General features: G+C 43.9%; 1 protein-coding gene across 1 annotated transcript in view; it reads right to left on the reverse strand.

Moving 5' to 3' along the window:
• MGMT (O-6-methylguanine-DNA methyltransferase) overlaps positions 1-21721 on the reverse strand; it is a 140529-nt gene that overhangs the window by 100286 nt on the left and 18522 nt on the right. Inside the window, exon 3 of the mRNA XM_054277123.1 lies at positions 19025-19164. Within this exon, the coding sequence (XP_054133098.1) occupies positions 19025-19164 (140 nt within the window). The remainder of the gene's footprint in view (positions 1-19024; positions 19165-21721) is intronic.

Below are 21721 nucleotides of genomic sequence, written 5' to 3' on the forward strand. Positions count from 1 at the left end.
GCAGGGAGCTTGGGCCTGGCCCCCTCTCCACAGCAGAGATGCTCCTCCACTTTTGGGGGGCACAGGAGGAGCACAGCACCCACCACAGCACCTATTTTGTGTTCATTTCAGCAAAAAGGGCGAGGGGAACACAAAGAGATGCAAAATATCTTCCAAACTACAGTGCCCACAGGCAGGGGCTGGCCTAGCTGCTCTGCAGGTCCAAAATTAACCATTTAATTTCACTAACACTGTTTTAGGTGTCTCACCCCTCCTCTAAGGATATCAAACCTTCTGATTTATGGGTGGTGGGTATAAATCAGCCATGTCCACCTCAGCCCTTCTCCAGAAGGGCAGGAAGGAGATGTAAGCCAACCAAAAAGGACTAAAAAACACCATAAAGCAAAAAAGCTGAGACAAAACACAAGTTTAGGTGGATGAGACAGAGGAAGGACATTCCAAGGGTCAGAGCAGCCATCCCTTGAGCTGAACAAACCACATAAATGGAGGAGTTGAGGAGTTCCCACCACCTCTGCAGAGTGTGGCGCCTTTGCAGGTGCACCGTGAGCTTGACAATTGATTTGGACCACAAATTATTAAACAAGCCACTAAATAACCATAATTTAGTAATGAGCTCAAGCCAGTATGAGCCTCAGGCTTACCTAAGCCAGTCTTAGGGACAAGGGGCGGTAGGTTTAAATCCTTCCCACAGGAATGGCTGTGCCTCTACAGGTGTTTATTTCAGCACATGTGGACCAACAGCCTGCCACCAAATAAATTCCCTTATCCTGGAACTGCGTGTCCAGAACTTATTAACAAGGTGATTTTTGTGCTATTTAATGACAAGCGTCCAGCTTGGATGGTTATTCACCTGAGATTCTGCTATAAGAGAATGATCAGCTCAAGGATAAATTGATAAAGTGATTCCTCTCTTCAGAGCATCTTCCCTGGCATCACAGGGAAGATGCTCTGAAGAGCAACTAGGCTCTTCCTACACCAGGCTTGGTCTCCAAAAATTCCTCCTCTGCTCACCTGCCATGCTCCTCCCCATATGGGAACAGTCCTGGCTTTTATGGACTCTCCTGGCTGGGAATTTCCAGCATTTCTTTTGACAAAATTAAAAGGTGCCTTCTGTTTTCCCTGGCTGCTGTCACATCTCACATCCTTCCCTGCGCTTCCAGAGGAAAAAGGGCTGGGAATGCAGGAAAGGGGCTGATCAGGCAAAATGCCTCTTCCCAAATGGATGGGATGGACAGTGGGAAAAGTGAGATCATCCTGGGAATTACTGTTCACCAACAGCAGTGAGAAACTGCAGAACACTGAGGCCAAGGGATCAGATTTTGCCATTTCTTAGCATTAATTGCAGCACACAAAGACAAGACTGACCCTGTATTCTTCCAAAACAGAAGTGCAAACTCAGAACGCCTCGCACTAAAAAAAAAAACCTCAAATTTTTTAGTGTTTGAGGGTGAAAATTGGTATTACAAGAATATATTTACAAGCAGACTCCTCACTCTACTTAAATTTTGAAGTCTTCCTCCATGCAGGATTAGCAGCAAACACGCCACGCAGGAGGATTCTTTTGATGGTACAATTTCAGAACTGCTGGTGTAATGTGAGCCAATTTTCCTCTTGTTTTCAAAGTTTGCAGAAAAATGTGTGTATTACATCCTCTGATCTTTCCACTTGTTGAGATCAATATGTGCAAGTCCTCACAAAAGGGAAATTCTCCTTCACACCAGCTCAGGGCTTAAATGAGAGAAATTACAGGTACAGAGATCTAAAACCTGTCAGGATGTGCAAAAATTGTAAATTTTGAAAGTAAATCTTAAAGCACATGTTAAAGGCATGAAAGGGAACTTAAATCTTCCACCAGAGGAAAAAATCTGGAGTTTTGACTTCTCAGGGACTTCTGACCGTGGTTATTTTGCATCTGTCACAAGTGCTGAAAACAACAATTATTCCTTCTTGCTATTTCATCAAAAACCCAACCAAGACACCAGGATTTGGCCTACAGCAACGCAACCACTGAGAGGAGTTTTTGCCAGGGTTCAATTTGCATGATAAACTGTTGTTAACAGATACCATCTGTTTTTAAATTTAGTAAAAGGGCCCATATTATACAGTTCATTACAAATATTAGTAACTCTTAGACAACGACTCTTGTAGAGTGTGGGCTGGAGCTAATGAAGTAGAAAGCTTGAACAACAAATCATTTACAAGTTTTTGTACAGTAGTTCTAATGGAGGGAGTTTACAATCAAAGGAAAATGTAATCACTTATGTTAAGCAATCCATGGACTTAGTCAATGTAGCACAAACAGCCATTATGCAAAATTATGACATTAAAGGGAAAAAGACTACTGCAGACTTTGCATTTTACAGTGTCTGCTACACAGGCTAACAACTTGGAGAGAATTAAACAGGTGAGGCCCCTCGCTTCCAAAACAGCATTTTTCCATCAAATCTCCAAAAGATATTCAACCTGGCCTGAGATTTGCTGCCCTGAATTAGACCTGACACTGGTAACAAAGGGGATTCTGTAATGGACATGGGCTCTCACAATGCAGTGCATTAATGGGCATCATGGTGAACATAATCTGTCAGGAACGGTCACAATAAAGATGTTCTCCTGATTAATGTTCCACTAGGCCTGTGCTTAATAATTTATATAATTTGTATTAACTTTCAAATTGCCATCACTGTGGTGGACAAGGAAAAACACACAAACAATTCAATATAATAATTTCACCCAGGAAAACATTTTACTTGGCAATTAAAACTGCTGGGTTCATAGAGGAGTAATCGTTCAGGATTTACAGAGATGAATTATTGTGTAGCAAAACTGCATATTTAAACAACATATTAAGAAAATTCTTCTAAGAGGTCATAAATACTTTATAAATTACATTAATATTGGTGTTTGGTATTACTGCATTTATATTCTTACAGATTGTGTATTTAAATATTACTCCCATAACAATGCATGATTCTATAAAATTAACAAACTTTTAAAATTGCGACAGTCTGCCTAATAAAAGCATCTCCATTAATTTTTCTATACTTTGAATAAAGAAATAGTAATGTTACAGTAGTAAAAAATGGTCACTGTGCATTTCTTCAGCTAATCCTTGTTTTTCTACATGGAATTCAGCACATTGCACAGCCAGGATGGTGGGTATTGGTCAAGAATATCCTATGCTATCCTATCAGGATGATTAATGAAGGCACCTTTTTCACAGAATGTCAGACTCTGCCTTTTTAACAACTGACCTTTCATAGAATACTACTGAACTCATAATTCCACTTTTGTTCAGTTTCTTATTAGTGGAGTTAAAATTAATACTTATGGGAATGATGGCTAAGGTGATGCACAGTAAATCTTAGAGCACATCAACCTTCTGCAGCGGCCACCAAAGGAATAGCACCTGCATTTGTCTACTCCAATAGCATAAGTATTCCAGTAAAACTCTGTGTCCTTTCAAAAGACAAATTAGGTCAATATTCAACCCTCTTTCAAGCACAAAGCTGTAAATATGGAGAGAAAAGTTCAGAATACTCACAAAACAGGTCCTACTGTACACAGACGGGGTGTTCGTCCTTCTGCGCTGCTTGAAACTTCCAGGAGCACAGGGACATTTTCAGGAGACATTTTATCCACACAGCCTGGGAGTTACAGGAACTCATTCCCAGTATGGCCACATGCAGCTCCCTGCCCTAAAAATCACCTTTTCCATTTGGGAAAACCAGCCCTGTGCTGTGCCAGCACAAGGATTTTGGGGAAGGCACCAATGTGATGAAGATAATTCTAGTTTTGCATCCACTACACCAGAGAGCTGTCCCCGGTGAACAAAGGCCCCATTTCTTTGAGGTGTTTTGCACCCACCCCGCTGTTCCTGTGGTGTCACACACTAACTGCTCACCTACTGCCACCCCAGGATGCCAAACATCAACGCTGAGTGAGCGAACCCAGCGTGAATGCCACACAGCATCACACAGGGCAGTGCTTGGGTGAGCTGCCACTCCCTGCAGGGGACAGGACAGGACTCTCCATGTCCCCTCTCCTCCAGGACTGCCACCACCTGCCACCCACCCTCCCTCCCAGCCCAGCCCAAAGGAGCCAGGGCTGGATTCCAGCTCACGGTGACAGATCACTGCTGTCACTGCCCCTTCCCTGCAATGCCACACCACTCCCCTCTCCCTGGGATTTGTTTCAGTCACCTCATGGTCCTCTCCAGCACCTGAGGAAGATGAGAGATGAAGGCTGACCACAGACACCTCCAGTCTGTCATTACTGCCACAGCTCCAGGGACAGAGGCAGACAGGGATGCTCACACTGCTCCAAGGAAATCCCACACAGGTGTGATGCAGGTACCACAGCCTGTGTGGTACCTGGTTGGACTGTCCTGCCCATGGAGATGTGCTGCTGCTGCTGCTGCTGCTGCTCCATCTCCCAGGGCTCCTGTGCCATTTCTGCCCCACTCACTGCTCCTCAGAACAAACCCTGGAGCTTCCAAGCACAACTCAGTCCTGAACTGACAGAGGGTGGGCTTGGATTAGAGATTGGGAAGAAATCCTTCCCTGGCAGGGTGGGCAGCCCTGGCACAGGTGCCCAGAGCAGCTGTGGCTGCCCCTGGATCCCTGGCAGTGCCCAAGGCCAGGCTGGACACTGGGGCTGGAGCACCTGGGACAGTGATGGTGTCCCTGCCATGGCTGGGGTGGCACTGGGGGGATTTGGGGTCCCTCCCAACCCAAATCAACCTGGGATTCTGATTCTACGATGCCTGAACAAAGGCAGCTCAAATAAAACACACTGGAACGTGTTTAGTTAAAATGTGTTTAGTTACATGATAAAAACACTAAAAAAGCATATGAGCTTAAATCTTCAGCAAGGACACTCATTTACACAACTGGCTATATTTTTATGCCTTTTTAAAACCCTGCCACCAACTCTTTCCCCTCATCATTACACACTAACATTCCTAAACTCTGAAGCCACAAGCTCCAGGCAGTTTCTTATCCTTGAAGGTATTTTAAGACAATAAAGACGGGAAAGTTTTTCTTGGTACACAAAGATCCAAATCCATGCTCTGGCAGCATTGGAGCTGATGTCAAACACTTAAGACCTCACAAAACTGGCAGCAATTCTGTTGTAAAACATTCAATAACAGCAGCAAATGGCAGCTTAATTTTTCTCTACACATTCATTGGCATTCATGTGAGGTCCATTCACATCCATTACAAGGGAAGGCATCTGCATTATGGCTAAATATTGTATCTTGCAAACAGAGCAGCGTTTGTGCTGCTTCAGCCCTTGCAAACCAAAGAGGGCTTCACCCTAAATGAGGTTTTCCAGAACAAAGCTAAAGGACATTGGATGGATTTCAACCTCCCCTTGGAGCTCAGGGCTTTTTGTGAGGTCAGCTGTGGCAAAATTTAACTGTTCCATTACTGGAGACCTGAAAGCTGCTCCATGACTGGAGGTCTCCAGCCATGCATTACATCAATATCTATGGCTTGAAAAATAAACTCCTACAAAAATATTCATTTTTTTCTGGAATCAATTTTACTCCTATTCCAAAAGAAAAAATATTTCCTTCTCCTTTCAGGCTCCAGAAGTGCCTTCACACCAGGAGAAGGATGGGTGTTTTCTCTGCACAACAAACAACATTTCACAACTTTATCATGGTTGAACATTCAGAAGTTGCCAGAGAAAAGAATCACCTCTGAAAAGCAGGAAAAATGCACTGAAATAATGAGTCATGTTCACTCGAGATGGGAAGGCATTCCCTAACAAGAGTCCCAATTTCGAAGTGCTGGGTGAATAAAAAGGTATTTCCCAATTAACGTTCACAGATGTGTCTCCTGCAGCCCAAAACAAAGCAGACCTTCCTATTCTGCCAGGGCCACTCTGCCAGAGCCTGCAGTCGTGTGAGTTAGAGCTCCCTTGGCCACAAATCATCCTAATTACTATGGAATTTTGATAACAAGTGATAGACCTGAAAGAAATGGATGGAGTGAAGACAAAGTTACAATGTGAATGCAGACAAAGCAAAAAGGTAGTGCAAAGAAGTGGAAGAATCAATAGGATTTATTTCATTCTTTCTGCAATGTTAATATGTAATAAATTACTAAATAAGTGCTCATTCTGATGGCTCTTTTCAAGAGTTCCACAAAACTAAGAATCAAGATGCAGCAAGCTTTTGGAATAAATATCAACAAATAAGTTATATAATTCAGCAATACTTTTAGTGATCCAGATGCTAAAGCCAACTCAAAGCAGCCCTTTGTTGCCACTACTGTACAACTTACAAAATACCAAACAGCAACAAAAAAGCAGCAAATCTTCAGTACTAAAAATCCCTAAAAGTGAGTGTTTGGGTGACACTGCTTTCAAAGTGTGAGATTTTACTGCACAGGCAATTTTTTAGCCTGTAAAAGAATTCAATATTCTAGATCCACATCAGAGGGAAGCTCAGTCTGCCTCATCCCAGATGTGAACTATCAGCAAATAAAAAGTCTTATCAAGAATGTGCATTTTTGTTTGCCTTCAGCTTTGTTATACCTGGGGGTTGTTTTTTTGGCCACTTGACATCTTTTTACTGTGATTTATCCTCACTTCAGACAGCAGATTCCTTGTTCATTTTCAAATTACCTGCACGCCCTGCAACCACACCTACCAGGAAGGTTTTTCTTGTTCCTGTCTGCTTTTGTTTTGCTGCAAGTCCTACGAGAAAGAATTCCAAGACGTATTTCCCAGAACGGGCAGGAAGCGGGACACGCTATCCCAACCCTGAGGATATCCTCTGTTCCACACTGGGACATAAATCTCAAAGCCCAGAGGATTTCTGCATCAATGAGGAGCATCTGGACAAGCTCAGAGTCACAAGCAATATTACCCAGCCTGCAGAGAACTTCTGACCTGCAGGAGCTGAGAGGTGATCCCAACCATGACCGACAGGAAAACGGGATCTGCTTTAACACAACCACGGCAGCAAAGGCAGAAAAACCAACCAAAATATTCAAGGAATCAATAAAAACCCCACAAACAACTCCACCCACCTTGCTTTGTTATCCCTGCTAGCATGAGCAGAAGAAATTAAAGAAAACCAGGCTGTTTCAAAGAATTCAGGTAGAGGTGGAGAGTGCCAAGACAGTCAATCCATGGTGCAATGATCAGGTCAGTGTGGACTCTGGAATTTCGGAGGTACAAACAGAAAGACATTTTCTATATTCTTCAGGTGTCCATTTAAAATTAGAACAAACTCTTCTCAGAGGTGAAGAACATTCAGGAGCGTGAAGAATGACTACTTGCAAATTATTGAGGTATTACAGCTCAAATTGCCTTAATAGGAGCTGATTTATATTTATGGCCAAGTTTCATGCAGCGTTTAAACTTTCCACAACTCCTCCCCCAAGTCAGATCATTGAACTTGAAGAGCTCAAAAAATAAAGCAGGAAATATTTTCCATCTTCCTCTGTCCACTTATCCGGTCATCTACACTCCAGGATATTTGGTGGAGTTATCCAGCTGGAAGTTTTTGGTCAGCACAGTTGTATTTCACATATTGATAAATCGAAGAACCACAGAAATGTTAAGGCTGGAAAAGACCTTTAAGAACATCACGTCCAACCATCAACCAGCACCACCATGTCCACCTTTAAACCACGTCCTCATGGTTCTGGAACACTTTCAGGGATGGTGATTCCACGGTTTCCTACAGCATCCTGTACCCCAGGAGCTCTGTGCCTGGTGACCATCAAAACCCCGGTGTCCCTCCATGATGCTTCACACAGCAATAAATGCAGAGGCCTCTCGGCCATGAGGGCTCCTAGGCAGCACCAGGAATGCTCTGATGTTCTCACCCAGGAACCACCACCACTCCTCCAGGGAGACTCATTCTCCTGGGGTATAACCCTGACCCCACTCTTAGGAACAACCCAGACATTTCCTACTGGAGCAGGAATGTCTAAAAGAGCATCTGTCCTCAAGGGAACTTTCAAGTCCTTTCAGCGATTTCAATGCCTGAAATAAAAGACTTGGAATGTCAGTTTATTGCCCAGATAATCTGGATGGACAACCTGCAGATTCTAAATTTTCCTAAGAATACCAGCTTGGTCCTGAAACGTATCAAGACCTTTACCCGTGTGGGTCCACGAATGTGGAAAAACCTCATCCTTTTGAATGTTTTCCTTCCAATTCTGGACAGGCTTTCCACCCGGAGCAGAAAGCAGTCAGCATTTTCCCATCTAAAGCTCTGCCAGCTGGGCACCAGTGCTGACCACAGGAGCCGCCCTGGCAGCCCTGCCCACGCTGCAATCTGTGAGTGTGTGTGCATGCGTGGGAGCAGCAGCTGCACGGGAGCACCTCTGGAACAATAAAGCCCTGCACCCCGGCGGGCTGTGACACTGATGGAGCATCGCCAGCAGCAGGGCACTCGGGGAGGCCGTTCATCATCATCACCTGAGCACAAGCAAAACCCAACTGTGGCATGACAGAGCCAGGGGGACGGGCATCAATAACGCACAGCAAAAACAAATGACAGGAAAACAACTGGCTGGGAACCTAAAGGACAAAGTTTCTAACCTAATCTCATTATTTCTTGCTCTGAGATGGCAGGAGGAAAGTCCTCTGCCACAGCCTGCAGACAATTCTGACTTCGTGTCTCAATCTGCATTATTATGATGATAGTAACAGGAAAATAAAACGCGATTTAGAAATCTATTAGTGCAAGGGACAATTTACATATATCAGCAGCCTATAGCAATAAGCCTCTCAAAGGTCACAATTAACCAAATAAATTGAGAAATGCTCCAAACCTCGCTTGCTCAGCTGACCACAACAGTTATTCAGAAATTGAGAAGCAATCAGAAAGTTTTTATCACCAGCAAGTGCCCATTTTAGTAAGCAACGAGGCAATAATGAGTATTTACCACTTGAAGAATTTATGTGCACTAAACAGGTTTAAATTTCTCAAAAGCCAACAGGAATTTATTTCTTACCCAGAATCAGTGAGAACCAGCAAAGACGAGCTGGTGGGGTCGATCTGCAAGAGATCCATCCTTGGAACTATTTTCATTTAATGAACAGGCATTTTAAGGAAATTTGGGAAGTTGGGTTTAAGTAAGGCAAATACTGCAGGCTCCAATGAAGCCACCCCAAGCCCGGAGTGGTGGAACAGCTCCTGTTTATTCCTGGTGGGGAGAAGACAACTCCCCATCCCAGGGAGAGGCACCTCTCACCACTGCCAATCTGATCAGCCTCTGAACACTCTGACAGAAAATGAGACGTGGGATGGAAAGCAGCACTAAATGTTTAATATCATCTGCAATTCACAATTATTTCTTAAGTGTCTTTTCCCTGATAACTTTTTCCACTGCATGATCTTAGTGAGAAGATAATGGGAGATGCTGCTTTTGAATAAGTTATACATTTCCCCTGCTTTACTTGAACCTCACAATGCCACCATTATTAATATTTTTCCTCCACAAAACAGCAGTAGCCTTCCAAAGAAAAAGTCCTTGACCAAAATATCAGAGGATATTAAACTGAGAAGTGATCTACTGATGCAAATCATTAAATCTATTTGCATTTGCTTACTGAACCCTAACACAGAAATTAAACTACATAGTGTGGGAAAAGAGCTGGTTTTGCATGGTTAAAAGGAGACATCTTGGAAGATCCGAGCTCTATGTCATTAATTTTCCTTCTTCCCCTCATTAACAAGTAAAATGTTTTCACTGCTTGAAAAGTTTTAATAAATAGGAAAAAGCAGGGCAGCTGACATAAGTTTTTAATGTAATATACAAGAGCTTTTAATATTTTTACATATATTAATGTAAAAGCTAAAAATAAATGTTAAAAGGTTACATTTGTGAAGAAAGAAAAATGGCATTTACAGTTACAGGGTAAGGTTTTAGAATTTAACTCTTTCCCTCCCAGCATGGGGTGCTGAGGAGCATTTGCCATTTCCCTGAAAATCCCTGGCATCGCAGGGATGAGCACTGCAGCAGCACCTGGGGGTTAAGGACACACATTCCCTCCCAGCCCTGAGCTCCAGGGTGATTTACCGGGCTTTGTCCTACCAAGCCTTAAATTCTTTTTATAGAAGGAATTACGGGAGGCATTTTAAGAACAGCCATAATTAGCACAGGCACTGGCAGGGTGAGACCTCTGGGTTTCACTGAAATGTGTGAGCCAAAGTGGCCAGGGAAGAGCAGGAACTGGAGCTGGGAACAGCCACCCAACAGCAAAAACAGCATCCCAGGGTACATCACCAGGAGTGTCACCAACAGCTCAGGGTGGGGGATTGTCACCCTCTCTCCTTGAGAGAGTCCTGGAGAATTCTCCTTCAATTCCTGGAGAATTGTGTCCAGCTCTGGGCTCCTCAAAGTGAGGACTTGGAGCAGCTGCAGCAAATCCAGAGGAGGCCACAGAGATGCTCCAAGGGCTGGAGCCAGGCTGGGACACCTGGGGGGGCTCACCTGGGCAGGAGCAGCTCCAGGGAGAGCTCAGAGCCCTGGCAGGGCCTGAAGGGGCTCCAGGAGAGCTGCAGAGGGGCTGGGGACAGGGATGGAGGGACAGGACCCAGGGAATGGCTTTAAGCTGACAGTGGGTAGATTTAGATGGGATTTTGGGAAGGAATCCTTCCCTGGCAGGGTGGGCAGCCCTGGCACAGGTGCCCAGAGCAGCTGTGGCTGCCCCTGGATCCCTGGCAGTGCCCAAGGCCAGGCTGGACATTGGGGCTGGGAGCACCTGGGACAGTGGGAGGGGTCCCTGCCATGGCAGGGGTGGCACTGGGGGGATTTGGGGTCCCTGCAACCCAAACCCTTCCATGATTCCTGCTGGGCACTGACTCATTGTCGCAGACATCTTGTATGGAAAATCCTTTCCTCAGGATTTTTCCTCCTGAGAAGCTGGGAGGCCTCAGGAACAAAATGCAAACAATGGTTATCTGCTGCTGTGGAATGCAACAGGTGCAGCTGGCATTGGTCTCATGGGGTTGTTTCTAATTAATGGCCAATCGCAGTCAGCTGGCTTGGACACAGAGCCGAGCCACAAACCTTTTTATCATTCTTTGGTACTTTATTTTTAGCTAGCCTTCTGATGAAACCTTTTCTTCTATTCTTTTAATATAGTTTTAATGTAAAATTATCATAAAATAATAAATCAGCCTTGTGAAACATGGAGTCAGATCCTCGTCTCTGCCCTCATCCAAGAACCCCTGTGAACACCATCACAACCCACGGCACTGACCTGATGTTTCCAACCCTTGCACATTGACATGGACAGGGCTCTGTCTGAACAGCAGAACCCCAGTTTCAGGGTGCAGAACACCAAGCTTTGCTGCTCAGCTGGGCTGTGTTTGTAACCCTGAGGGTTGGCTCCTAAATCAAGACATGTTGGAAGAGCCCAGTGATCACATTTTACAGTGCTGATATTTCAAAACAGCAAAAATAACAAGAAACTGTATTAGATAATATAACTTGTGCAGACACCCACTTGAAAATACCACAAATATGACTCTCTCTCTCTCTGGTGTGGAAGATGCAGAGCTCTAATAGTGCTGAAAAATGATTCCACCAAAGAGGAGTGGGAGAATTTGTCTATGCAGCATCATCTCCTCGAGAAATTTCCCAGAAAACAAATCCTCTCCCGACTCCCTGCCCTGTGCTGTGCCACAGGAACAGTGCCTGGTGTGACTCCACCAATGCCAGGAGTAATTCAGGCCAGGAGTGGAACCTTTCCACTGCCCCTGCCAGAGGCAGATTAATGCAGTGGAGCATTTTTCCATTGCAAATCCTTGCTGTAAGGATGGGAAAATGGGCTGCATAATGACATGGATTATGTTTCTATTATGTCCCAGAATTAGTGGGTGTTTTCAATGTTGCAACTCCTCATCTTGGGTTTCCTCCCTCACTTCTGTGGTCCTTGAGAAAAAAAGATATTAGATGCACAGATAATGCTGGAGGCAATTTAAAGCCACAGAGGTGTTTTGGGATGGAACAGAGGGGTGTGAGCACAGACACAGCTGGATGTGTGTAACAGGAATCCCTCCTGCAGCTCTCCTGGAGGGACAGAACTGAACCACACAAGAGTTTTACTGACAGGGGTCTGTAAGAGCAGCCTGGAGAGCCCTGACTATGAAATGTGTGATGGGAGCAACGTGCGGGGCTAGAGGGGAACCAGCACTGCGGGGGTTTGCACAATGCCAGGATGGTTTGGGCTGGAGAGGACCTCAGTCCTGGGGGTTTGATGGTAGGGACATGGAAGGGACACCTCCCACTGCCCCAGGTGCTCCAGCCCCAGTGTCCAGCCTGGCCTTGGGCACTGCCGGGGATCCAGGGGCAGCCACAGCTGCTCTGGGAATCCCATCCCAGTCAGGAATTCCCAATTCCCAATCTCCCATCCAGCCCTGCCCTCTGGCACTGGGAGCCATTCCCTGTGTCCTGTCCCTCCATCCCTGTCCCCAGTCCCTCTGCAGCTCTCCTGTGGCTCCCTCAGGTGCTGTGGGGCCGCTCTGAGCTCACCCCAACCTTTCCCTGCCCAGGTGAGCCCCCCCCAACGCAGGTGTCCCAGCAGAGCTGCTCCATCCCCTGAGCATTTGGTGCCTCCTCTGGATTCTGCAGCAGCTCCAGGTCCCTCCTGGGCTGGGCTCTGCAGGTGGGGCTCACCTGGGCACACAATTCCCCTTTCCTGCTGCCCAGGGGGCTCTCAGTGAACATGACCAGCTCATGTCCAGCTTCTCATCCACCAATAAAAAATCCGCACTTTGATTATTTTTCTTTTTTTGCACAGAGCCCTCAAAGGCTTCTCTGCCAAGATTTCGGGAGAAAACCACAGCTGAAGCCTTGCAAAACCCACTCCTATTTGAATCCTGCAATGCTGCCTTTGACAGATAATAGAAATGCAGCCGTGCTGTCAGGGAAAATAACACAGCTAAAGTCGAGTATTGATTACAGTCGAGTTGCTCAAGATTCACTTCGGCTTCAGTGAGAGAGGAACGTGGGTTTTGCTAATCATGCAGAATTAAATTCACCAGCCAGACCTGACAATAAAACTTTGCCCACAAACCATTGCTAAAACCATGTGAAACCACATCTTTGAGCTGTGCTACGTGTCAGGCTGAACTCTAAAAAGATGCAGAAAGTTGTTTTGTTTATGCTTTGGAAACACCACTTCCAATAAAAAGTTTTCTTAGCTTGATGCAGCATAAACAATCTGTAGCATCTCCACAAGAAACTATGAAAAACCCTAGCCCAGTTTATTTTTAATAAAAGGAGGACTATGCTATATAATAACTCTTCCTGCCACATCCATTGAATCTGCTGAAATAAAGATTGATGCCTGGATATTTGTAGAGACTTCTACCGGAGAAGCCAATATTTCTTTTTTCCTTTTTTTCCTATTTTTTAAAATACACTTTCCTGTTATTTTGAAGTAATTTGAAGTAACAAGCATCATCTCCCTATTACCCAGGCATCTGCATGTTTTGTTTCCAAAACCAGTGGCAGAAAACTCAATGAGATTTTTGTGCCACAAGTTAAAAGATATTTGGAAATGAAAGGTTTTCTTTGAAAGAGGAACATTTATGTAAGACTGATCTTCTTCTGGTGACTGCTCCACACAGGCACCACAAACAGGCTGTCCCTTGGCTCATCAGTGTGAAAACCAATGCTGTCAGCTCTGGGAGGGGTCAGAAGGCCAAAATCCTGGATTTGAACAAGCATCACCCACAGGAACCAGATGCTCTCTGAGCCAAAGCAGCGCCTTGAAGGTTTTGGGCACAAGGCACTTCAGAAATAAAGAACAGGTGGGAGTTGGTGCTGGATCTGTCCACAGACACTGGTGTTTGAACAAAGAACTGTGCAATCGTTAAGGTTGGAGAATTCCTCAAAGATCATCACGTCCAACCATCAACCAGCACCACCAACCACATCCTCAAGCTTCAACCCACCCAGGGATGGGCACTCCAAACCTTCCTGGGCTATTCCAAAGCTTTACAACCCTTTCCACAAAAGGTTTTCTCCTAATTTCCGCCCTGAGCCTGCCCTGGCCCAGCCTGAGGCCGTTCCCTCTGCTCCTGTCCCTGTTCCCTGGAGCAGAGCCCGATCCCCTCTGGCTGTGCCCTCCTGGCAGGGACTTCCAGAGAGGGAAAAAATCCCTGGGTATCTTCCTTTGCTCCAGGTGAGCCCCTTCCCAGCTCCTCAGGGATTCCCCATTCCCTTCCCCAGCCCCATTCCTTTCCCTGCTCCCACTCTCCATTTAGAGCTCATCCCAACCCAATAATTTCTTTACCCCAAGTTTGTCCTCTGACTCATTCAGGGTTTATCCTGCACCATTTTAAACAGAAAATTGCTGTTGTTACACAATATTCAAGGAAGAACTTGAATGAGGAAGAGTGGAGCCTCTTCCAAGCCACACTGGCGATAATCCTCTGCTCACAGAAGTCACCTCAGATGTTCATGGCAAACCACGAATCCACTCCAAGCAGCAGAGAAGTCACATCCTTACCTCCTTCAGTGGGTTTTTACTGTGCCCCTGAGCTCCACTAAGTTTCTTAGCCTTGGCTGGTGCTCAGTGGAAAAATAGGAGGAGTGGCACTCTCCCAAATGCCTCCCACTTGTGGCATCAAAGTGAGATATCACTCCCAGTAAATTTTACAGCATGAGGAATGAAACAGTTAGCAAAGTTGACATTTAAACCATCACCACTGGCTATGATTAAATACCTCGGAGATGAACAGAGTGGTTCACACCTCTCCAAGTTATTGTTCTAGGCTCTTATCAGAGTCCCTGCCCCGCTGCATCCTCTGCCTTTGCACACGCCTGAGATCTCCCTTCCACCTCTAATAGCTGGAAACCTGCTTAAACTGAGATTCTGGAGAGTTTCTGATCATGTTACAGGGACAGAGAGATTGACTGAAACCCTGGTGAACTTCTTGAACTGCAGATTCACCCTGAACGGTTGAGGCAGATCAACAATATGGGAAGGGCCAGACTGGCTCCTTGCTCCTCCTCCTCCTCTGATGTCCCTCAGTAAGATGGAGGGAAATTAAACACTAAGGAAAATTACAAATAACCTGCAGGGAACACAGAGGGCAGATGAGATCACACTGCTCCTGAGAGAGCCCAAAATGAAGCCTGGGTCTATTCCTACCAGGCAATTCCTACAGCAGCAAAATGCAGGGTTTGACCATTTGCCAGGCTGCCCAAACATGCCACCCCAATGCCAAGTCCACAGCTCACATTTCCAAAGCATTTTGTGCTGTAAATATTCATTATAGGGAAAGCCATGGTTCGTGTTACCTCCTCACCAAGGGGATAACTTACTCCTGTACCTCTGGAATGAGTCAAGGCCTCTCAAAGCAGAGCCATCCCAGTGTGGGAACACCACAGCTGGCAGCAGAACAGCAAAAAACCTAATTCTGAAACTCCAAAGCTGCTGAAGACACGTTGAAGTATAATACCAGTAAAAGAAAGAGAGTTGTTCTTTTGTACATGAGCAAGAAGTGTTAAACATTTGTAATATTTCAGGTTGGGATGTTGGAGAAATATTGATCCAAACTTATCATTAGATTGGCATGAACTGAAAGAAAAACTACAACAGCTGATATAGCATAAAATAGATATAATGTACCATTATATTGTATAATATATATTGTATTTATATTATACAATATAATGATATATGATATATATTGTATGTATATAATTATATATTGTATATATATAATAATAAATTATATAATAATAAATAATATAATAGAAACTATATAACTTACTTTTTTTAAATCTCTCTTTCTATATATATATATATAAAAATATATCTAAAAAATACATATACACAGCTTATACACACTTAAGGGTTTTTAAAATACGAACTGTGAAACTGAAGTTCTTAGAAATAGATATACTTGTCCAGATTAGGATGTCAAACCTTCAGGGACCTGTTTGGATCAGGGCATCCTTATCACAGAATCCCAGCCTGGTCTGGGTCCCCCAAAGCCCACCCAGTGCCACCCCTACCTGGCAGGGACACCTCCCACTGTCCCAGCTGCTCCAAGCCCATCCCGTTCCAGGTTTGGGATGCACATCAAGGATTTCAGAAGCCTGGATAAAGATGCCTCCTCTCCAAGAGAAACCATCCCTGTGTGACGTGTCTGGAGTTTTAAGCCCTGCAGCTTCCCGAGGAGCAGAATAACCTCAGGTTATTACAATTAGTTTCATCTCATTAATAGATCAATTTCTTTCAAGCATACTGAAACTGGGTTTTACTTTGTTGCTTCTCCTTTTAGGCTCCATTATAGTCTATGTTCTTAAGTTTTAAGGAGAGCCATCAGTGAGGAGGTTGTAATCTCAGGTGATTAATTGCACAGCATTTTACAAGCTGTAAAACAGAGCGAGATCTCCACAAAGCGATTATGCCATTAACCAGGGGCTCTTATCAGATTTTTCTACAACTACCAGGTTTGTCTGACAGATTGCAAGTCTTAAGTATTTATATATTTCAAAGGTTTACTTATTTTTGTTGTTAAAAAACCCTAAAATCTCTATTGATTGTTACATGCAATTCCACATGAGAAGTCCCAAGCACCGTGGAGCAGAATACCAATATTTATTACCAGACTTGTGCTCATTATGGTTCTCTCTGACAGGGGTCCATTAAAATCAATTTTTATGTTTCTTATGGTTTTTTTTTTCCCACCCAATGTTCTTGCCATGGCGTTTATTAGCCAGTTAGGAGAAACACCAGGCACTGCTTTGTTTTTATTTTATTCTGTCGAAAATAATGAGGCCAGATTTAACAACTATTCACCAGCGATGAGTAGAAGAGATTAAATGTTATACTTCAGCACAAACATTTACAGATGGCCTTAAAATTTTTAGAACTTTATCAGCGCTAAAGACAAAAGGAAGTCCCACCTTTCTGCTTCAGATTTAAATTCTTAAAGTAATCATAAAAACACTCTTCCTGCCTTTAGCTTCAGAGTTACTCCTGAGTGATAGACCCTCTAATGTAACGATTTTGGCACATAAATCATGCAGCCTGTGAGGCTGAGGGCTACCAGGATGCCACTAATGCCTCAAGATGAAGTGAAGTCAGCTCACCACTGAGAAAAGGGAACATCTAGAACAGGTGAAAATTAAAATTTAGGAAAAGGATCTAAACTGTGCAACTTCTGATGAAGGACAAGATCATGAGAAACTTCAACCAGAGAACATGAACATGTTACAGCAAACCAGATGTCCTGGTAAAACAAAACCAGATTTTTTTTACCAGATGTTCTGGTAAAAGAGCAGCACCCATCCCTACAAATGAGATCCCCCAAATCTTTTTCCAACTGTTATTCCACTCCTTCACTGACATTTCCCCTTCACAAGGTGAAGATCCTCCTCCCCTGGGCTGCTCTCCAGGCAGGTTTTGCTCTGCAGCAAAGCCAAGCTCCAACTCTATCCTAAATACCCATTTATCTCCATTCCTCATCAGCAGAAATCCAGAATCTGAAGGAACTGAAGCAGTCATTTCCATATCCCTGGAGTTGGTAAAACTGTGAAATCCAGAAGCTTCAGAGTTTTTGTATGGAAGGTGAAATCATATTTCAACCAGAACACACATTACGCTCCACAGTCCTGATTAATTTCACACCCATTTCAGTTACAAGGAGAATAAAATAGGAAAACAGGCATCCTACAAATCCATGGAGAACTTTAGAGGCAAACTCAGCATGAAAAAAAGACAATGTTGAGAAAAAAAGCCAAACCTGTTTGAGTCTCGTCAGTGGCAGCACTGATGTAGCAGACTGTGGAAAAGTGGAATTTAATTAACAAACTCAGCTGAAGGACCAGTCTTAGAGGTGTCTGAGAAAGTCTAACAAGTCTTGATTTTGCCAAAGAAATTTGGCGTAGAAATTTAGCATCTAATTCTGAATGAATTCAACATTCCTTCGAAAAATGCCACTGAACATTTCCTCACAAATAAGGAAAAAAAATCAAAGATGAGAGTAGGACAGATGGACTCCAGCAGACTGAACACCACTAACAACAAACAGGAAAAGGCACTGATGCCTCCTCAGCCAGGCCTGGATTTGAGATATCACCTCCACTGCCACGTGGGATCTGATCCAAGCTCCAGCAGACACTACAGCTCCGGGAAAGCAACTACAGCTCCCACCAGTACCACACAGTAATTAAAACAATCAGTCAGTCCTGCTTCTACCTGTTGGAGCACAGATCTCTAGATAAAAATATAAAAAAAAATGAAAATAGAAAAACATAAAATGAAAAATATTAAAAATAAAAATATAAAAATATAAAAAGAATATCAAATATAAAAAGAATATAAAATATAAAATATAGAAATATAAAAATAAACATTAAATTGTTTATATAAAATATAACATATAATAATTTATGTATGCAGAATACAAATCTAGTAATATAAAATATAATAACTTAAATATAAAAATAATATATAATAATTTATGTATGTAGAATACAAATCAAGTAATATAAAATACAATAACTTAAATATAAAAATATAAAATACGAATATATAAATATATTAAGTATAAAGATATAGAATACAAAAATATAAAAATGTGAATATATAAATGTATAGAGAAAGTATAAAATAAAAAATTAGAGATAAAAATATAAAAATATAAAAATATAAAAAATATAAAAATATAAAAATATAAAAAATATAAAAAAATAAAAATATAAAAATATAAAAATATAAAACCAGATGTAGGTCTGCAAGATTTGTGAGGTGTGCAAGGCGATTTTACCCTCAGTGACATCTATAAGTGCGCCAAAAATTAAGGCAGGAAGGATTCTTTCAACACTTACCTTAAAAACACTAAGAGTTTAAAATGTTTGACGATATTTTTGGGGCACAGAGGAACTGATGCATTTTGGAGTCCTTAAGGGCCCAAGAGACCCCTCCCAGCAGGATCAGCAAACCAAGAGCGCTCTCAGACGCTCTGGGCAATCTCCCTCCCCCAGCACAAGCACAGGCCAGGATCAACAGGACACGAACTCACCCCCGTGGCAGCACGCTCGGTTTGGGAAGTTTGATTTCATGTACGCCCTTCTCACAGCCCGAGATCTCCATCCTGCCCAGGGGGCTGAGCAGCACCACCCGCTTCTCCTGGCACGGAGATCCTCCCTGCTTGGAATTCACCTGCTCAAGGAAATAAAACCCTCTTTAACTGCAGGGATTTGCGCCAAGGAACAGATTCGAGGAGTTTTCAAAAGCAATTTGAAAAAAGGGAGACAACAGTGAATTTCAAGTTTCCTCAACTATACCATTCACTTTCAAAATTCCAACTTAAAATGATCTATCTTCCCAAGTCAGCACCTAAATCAAAGTCTCAAAAAAAACATTAACTAGCAGCATAGTGATCTTCATAAAAACATGAAATAGCAGCAGTTGCATGGCTGGTTTATCAGCTAAAATCCAACGTGTTGTGACACTTATTTAAAACAGGACTGTTGTGACAACAAAGTAGATTCAGTGGTTTAGAGCAGCAGTGTTATGCAAATAACAGCTGGAACACAAATAGAATATGTCTGCTGGAAAAGAAAACACACGAAAAAATCAATCATTCCTTAGGAAAAGAAGCATATTTTTATTCCCATTGTTACCAGTCTGCTTTTACGATTACTGATAGGATGTGGCTGGAAACAGCTGCCAAGTATTTCTCAATATTGGACAAGACCAACAATAACAGACTTGTCAAATTCATCTTGGCTCAGAAACCCCCCCAGCCTGGAAGTGCGAGTTGTGTTCCCAGTTTGGTTTGTGCCATCACTGCAGCAGGACAGGACAGGACAGGACAGGACAGGACACCACCAGTGTCCTCTGCAGCCACCCAGACACCAAACTTTGGTCCAGACCACACAAAGTCCTGAGCTCCAAACAGCTCAGCTCATGTGAAACTGGGGAAAAAGGGAAAAACTGAGAAACTGTGAGGCAGCACAAGGTAACACCACCAGCAAACACAGAATAACAGGCTGCTACAACTGTCTGGGATGGAAGAGAACTTAAAAATCACTTACTTCCACACCTCCAACTGTCCCAGGTGCTCCCAGCCCCAATGTCCAGCCTGGCCTTGGGCACTGCCAGGGATTCAGAGCTGTCCACCCTCCCAGGGAACAATTCCTAATTCCCAAAATCCCATCCTTCCCTGCCCTCTGGGAAGCCATTCCCCGTGTCCTGTCCCTCCAGCTGCAGCACCCTGCTAAACTTCATGAGCTTTCCTGAGACAACACTGAGAGAACAACAAATTTCTTGGATTTCTTTTACTTAATTCCCTGTGTTCAAGGTTGGATGGGGCTTGGAGCAACCTGGTGCAGTGGAAGGTGTCCCTGGCCATGGCAGGGGATGGGATGAAATGAGATTTAAGATCCCTTCCAACCCAACCCAACCCATTCTGGGATTCCATGAACGCCAGAGCAGGGGTGCAGCAGGAGCCAGGAAGGTCCAGCAGGGTGACTTACAGCTGCCCACTGCTCACAGCTGTACAATAATTAGTTGTTTTCCAAACAAGAGAATCTTTTCAAACCCCATTATTAAGTGCTGTGGAATGAAGTCACATCTGTGAGTAATATAACCAGTGTAAGAGAGAGCAGAAAAACCGTCAGGCTGACAGTTTTGCAGAACTAGAGCAAAAGTAAACCTAAAGCCCTGAATTTTGGGAAGCTCTTACACAACTCCTCCTTTACAGACACGCAGCAACCAGAGCAACCTCACTCAGCTTGGAGCAGCCCAGGAACTGCAGGTTCCCTGTGGTTTATTTACTTGGACTGCAACCCCAACTGCAGAATAATCAAATGTTTGGTGGCATCACAAACAAACTCCTTTCTCCCCAACTTTTTCCATGTTCCTTCTCCCTCCTGGAGGACATGGGAGAACTTCTTTGGAGCAGCATCTCATTGCAGAAGTCAGCAAACAAGCAGTAAATTTACATATGTGGCAAACCAGCACAATTCTTCACGTTTATTGGTGTGACAGCCCTGAACCAGATGCACTGAACCTCACACCACGTGCTCCAGGACATTTCCATCAGACCAAAACCCAGGATGCAGGGAGCAGCAGAGAACCATCAATAACCCTCTGAGCTCTCTCCAAGTTGAACTAAGCTTTACGGATGAAGCCCTGAGTGACTGCAAGCCCTATCTGCAGCCTTGTTTATCACATTCATGGGGCAGCAATGTTCAGGAGGTTTATTTCTGTAAAAGAACGAGGCTGCAGGACATCAATCCACATCCATGTGCAGTTGGGTTGGGATGCTCCAGGATGAAGGTCACTGACAGATGCACGATGCACACTCCTCTGTCCAGACATGAATTTTGTTATTTAGGCTGGACAGGAGGAAAAATTTCCTCCCAGAAAGGGTTGTCAGGCATTGGAACAGGCTGGCAGGGGAAGTGGCGGAGGCATCATCCCAAAACCACGAGGATGGGGCACCTCAGGACGGGGTTTAGTGGTGCTGGTGCAGGCTGGACACTGCCCCTGGATCCCTGGAATGCCCAAGGCCAGGCTGGACATTGGGGCTGGAGCACCTGGGACAGGGGGAGGTGTCCCTGCCACGGTCTTTAAAGTCCCTTTCCAACCCAAACCGTGATTTATAAAAAATTGGAAGAATCCTGATCAGCTCCTGCATGATCTCCACCTTCATTCTGCCCTTCCACCGCAATACCTATAACTCTGTATCAAAATATCTCATAATTTTGAT

The sequence above is a fragment of the Melozone crissalis genome, unplaced genomic scaffold (assembly GCF_028551555.1).
Source record: "Melozone crissalis strain CALT ecotype California unplaced genomic scaffold, PUWL_Pcris_2 ptg000019l_1, whole genome shotgun sequence".
Classification (NCBI taxonomy): domain Eukaryota; kingdom Metazoa; phylum Chordata; class Aves; order Passeriformes; family Passerellidae; genus Melozone; species Melozone crissalis.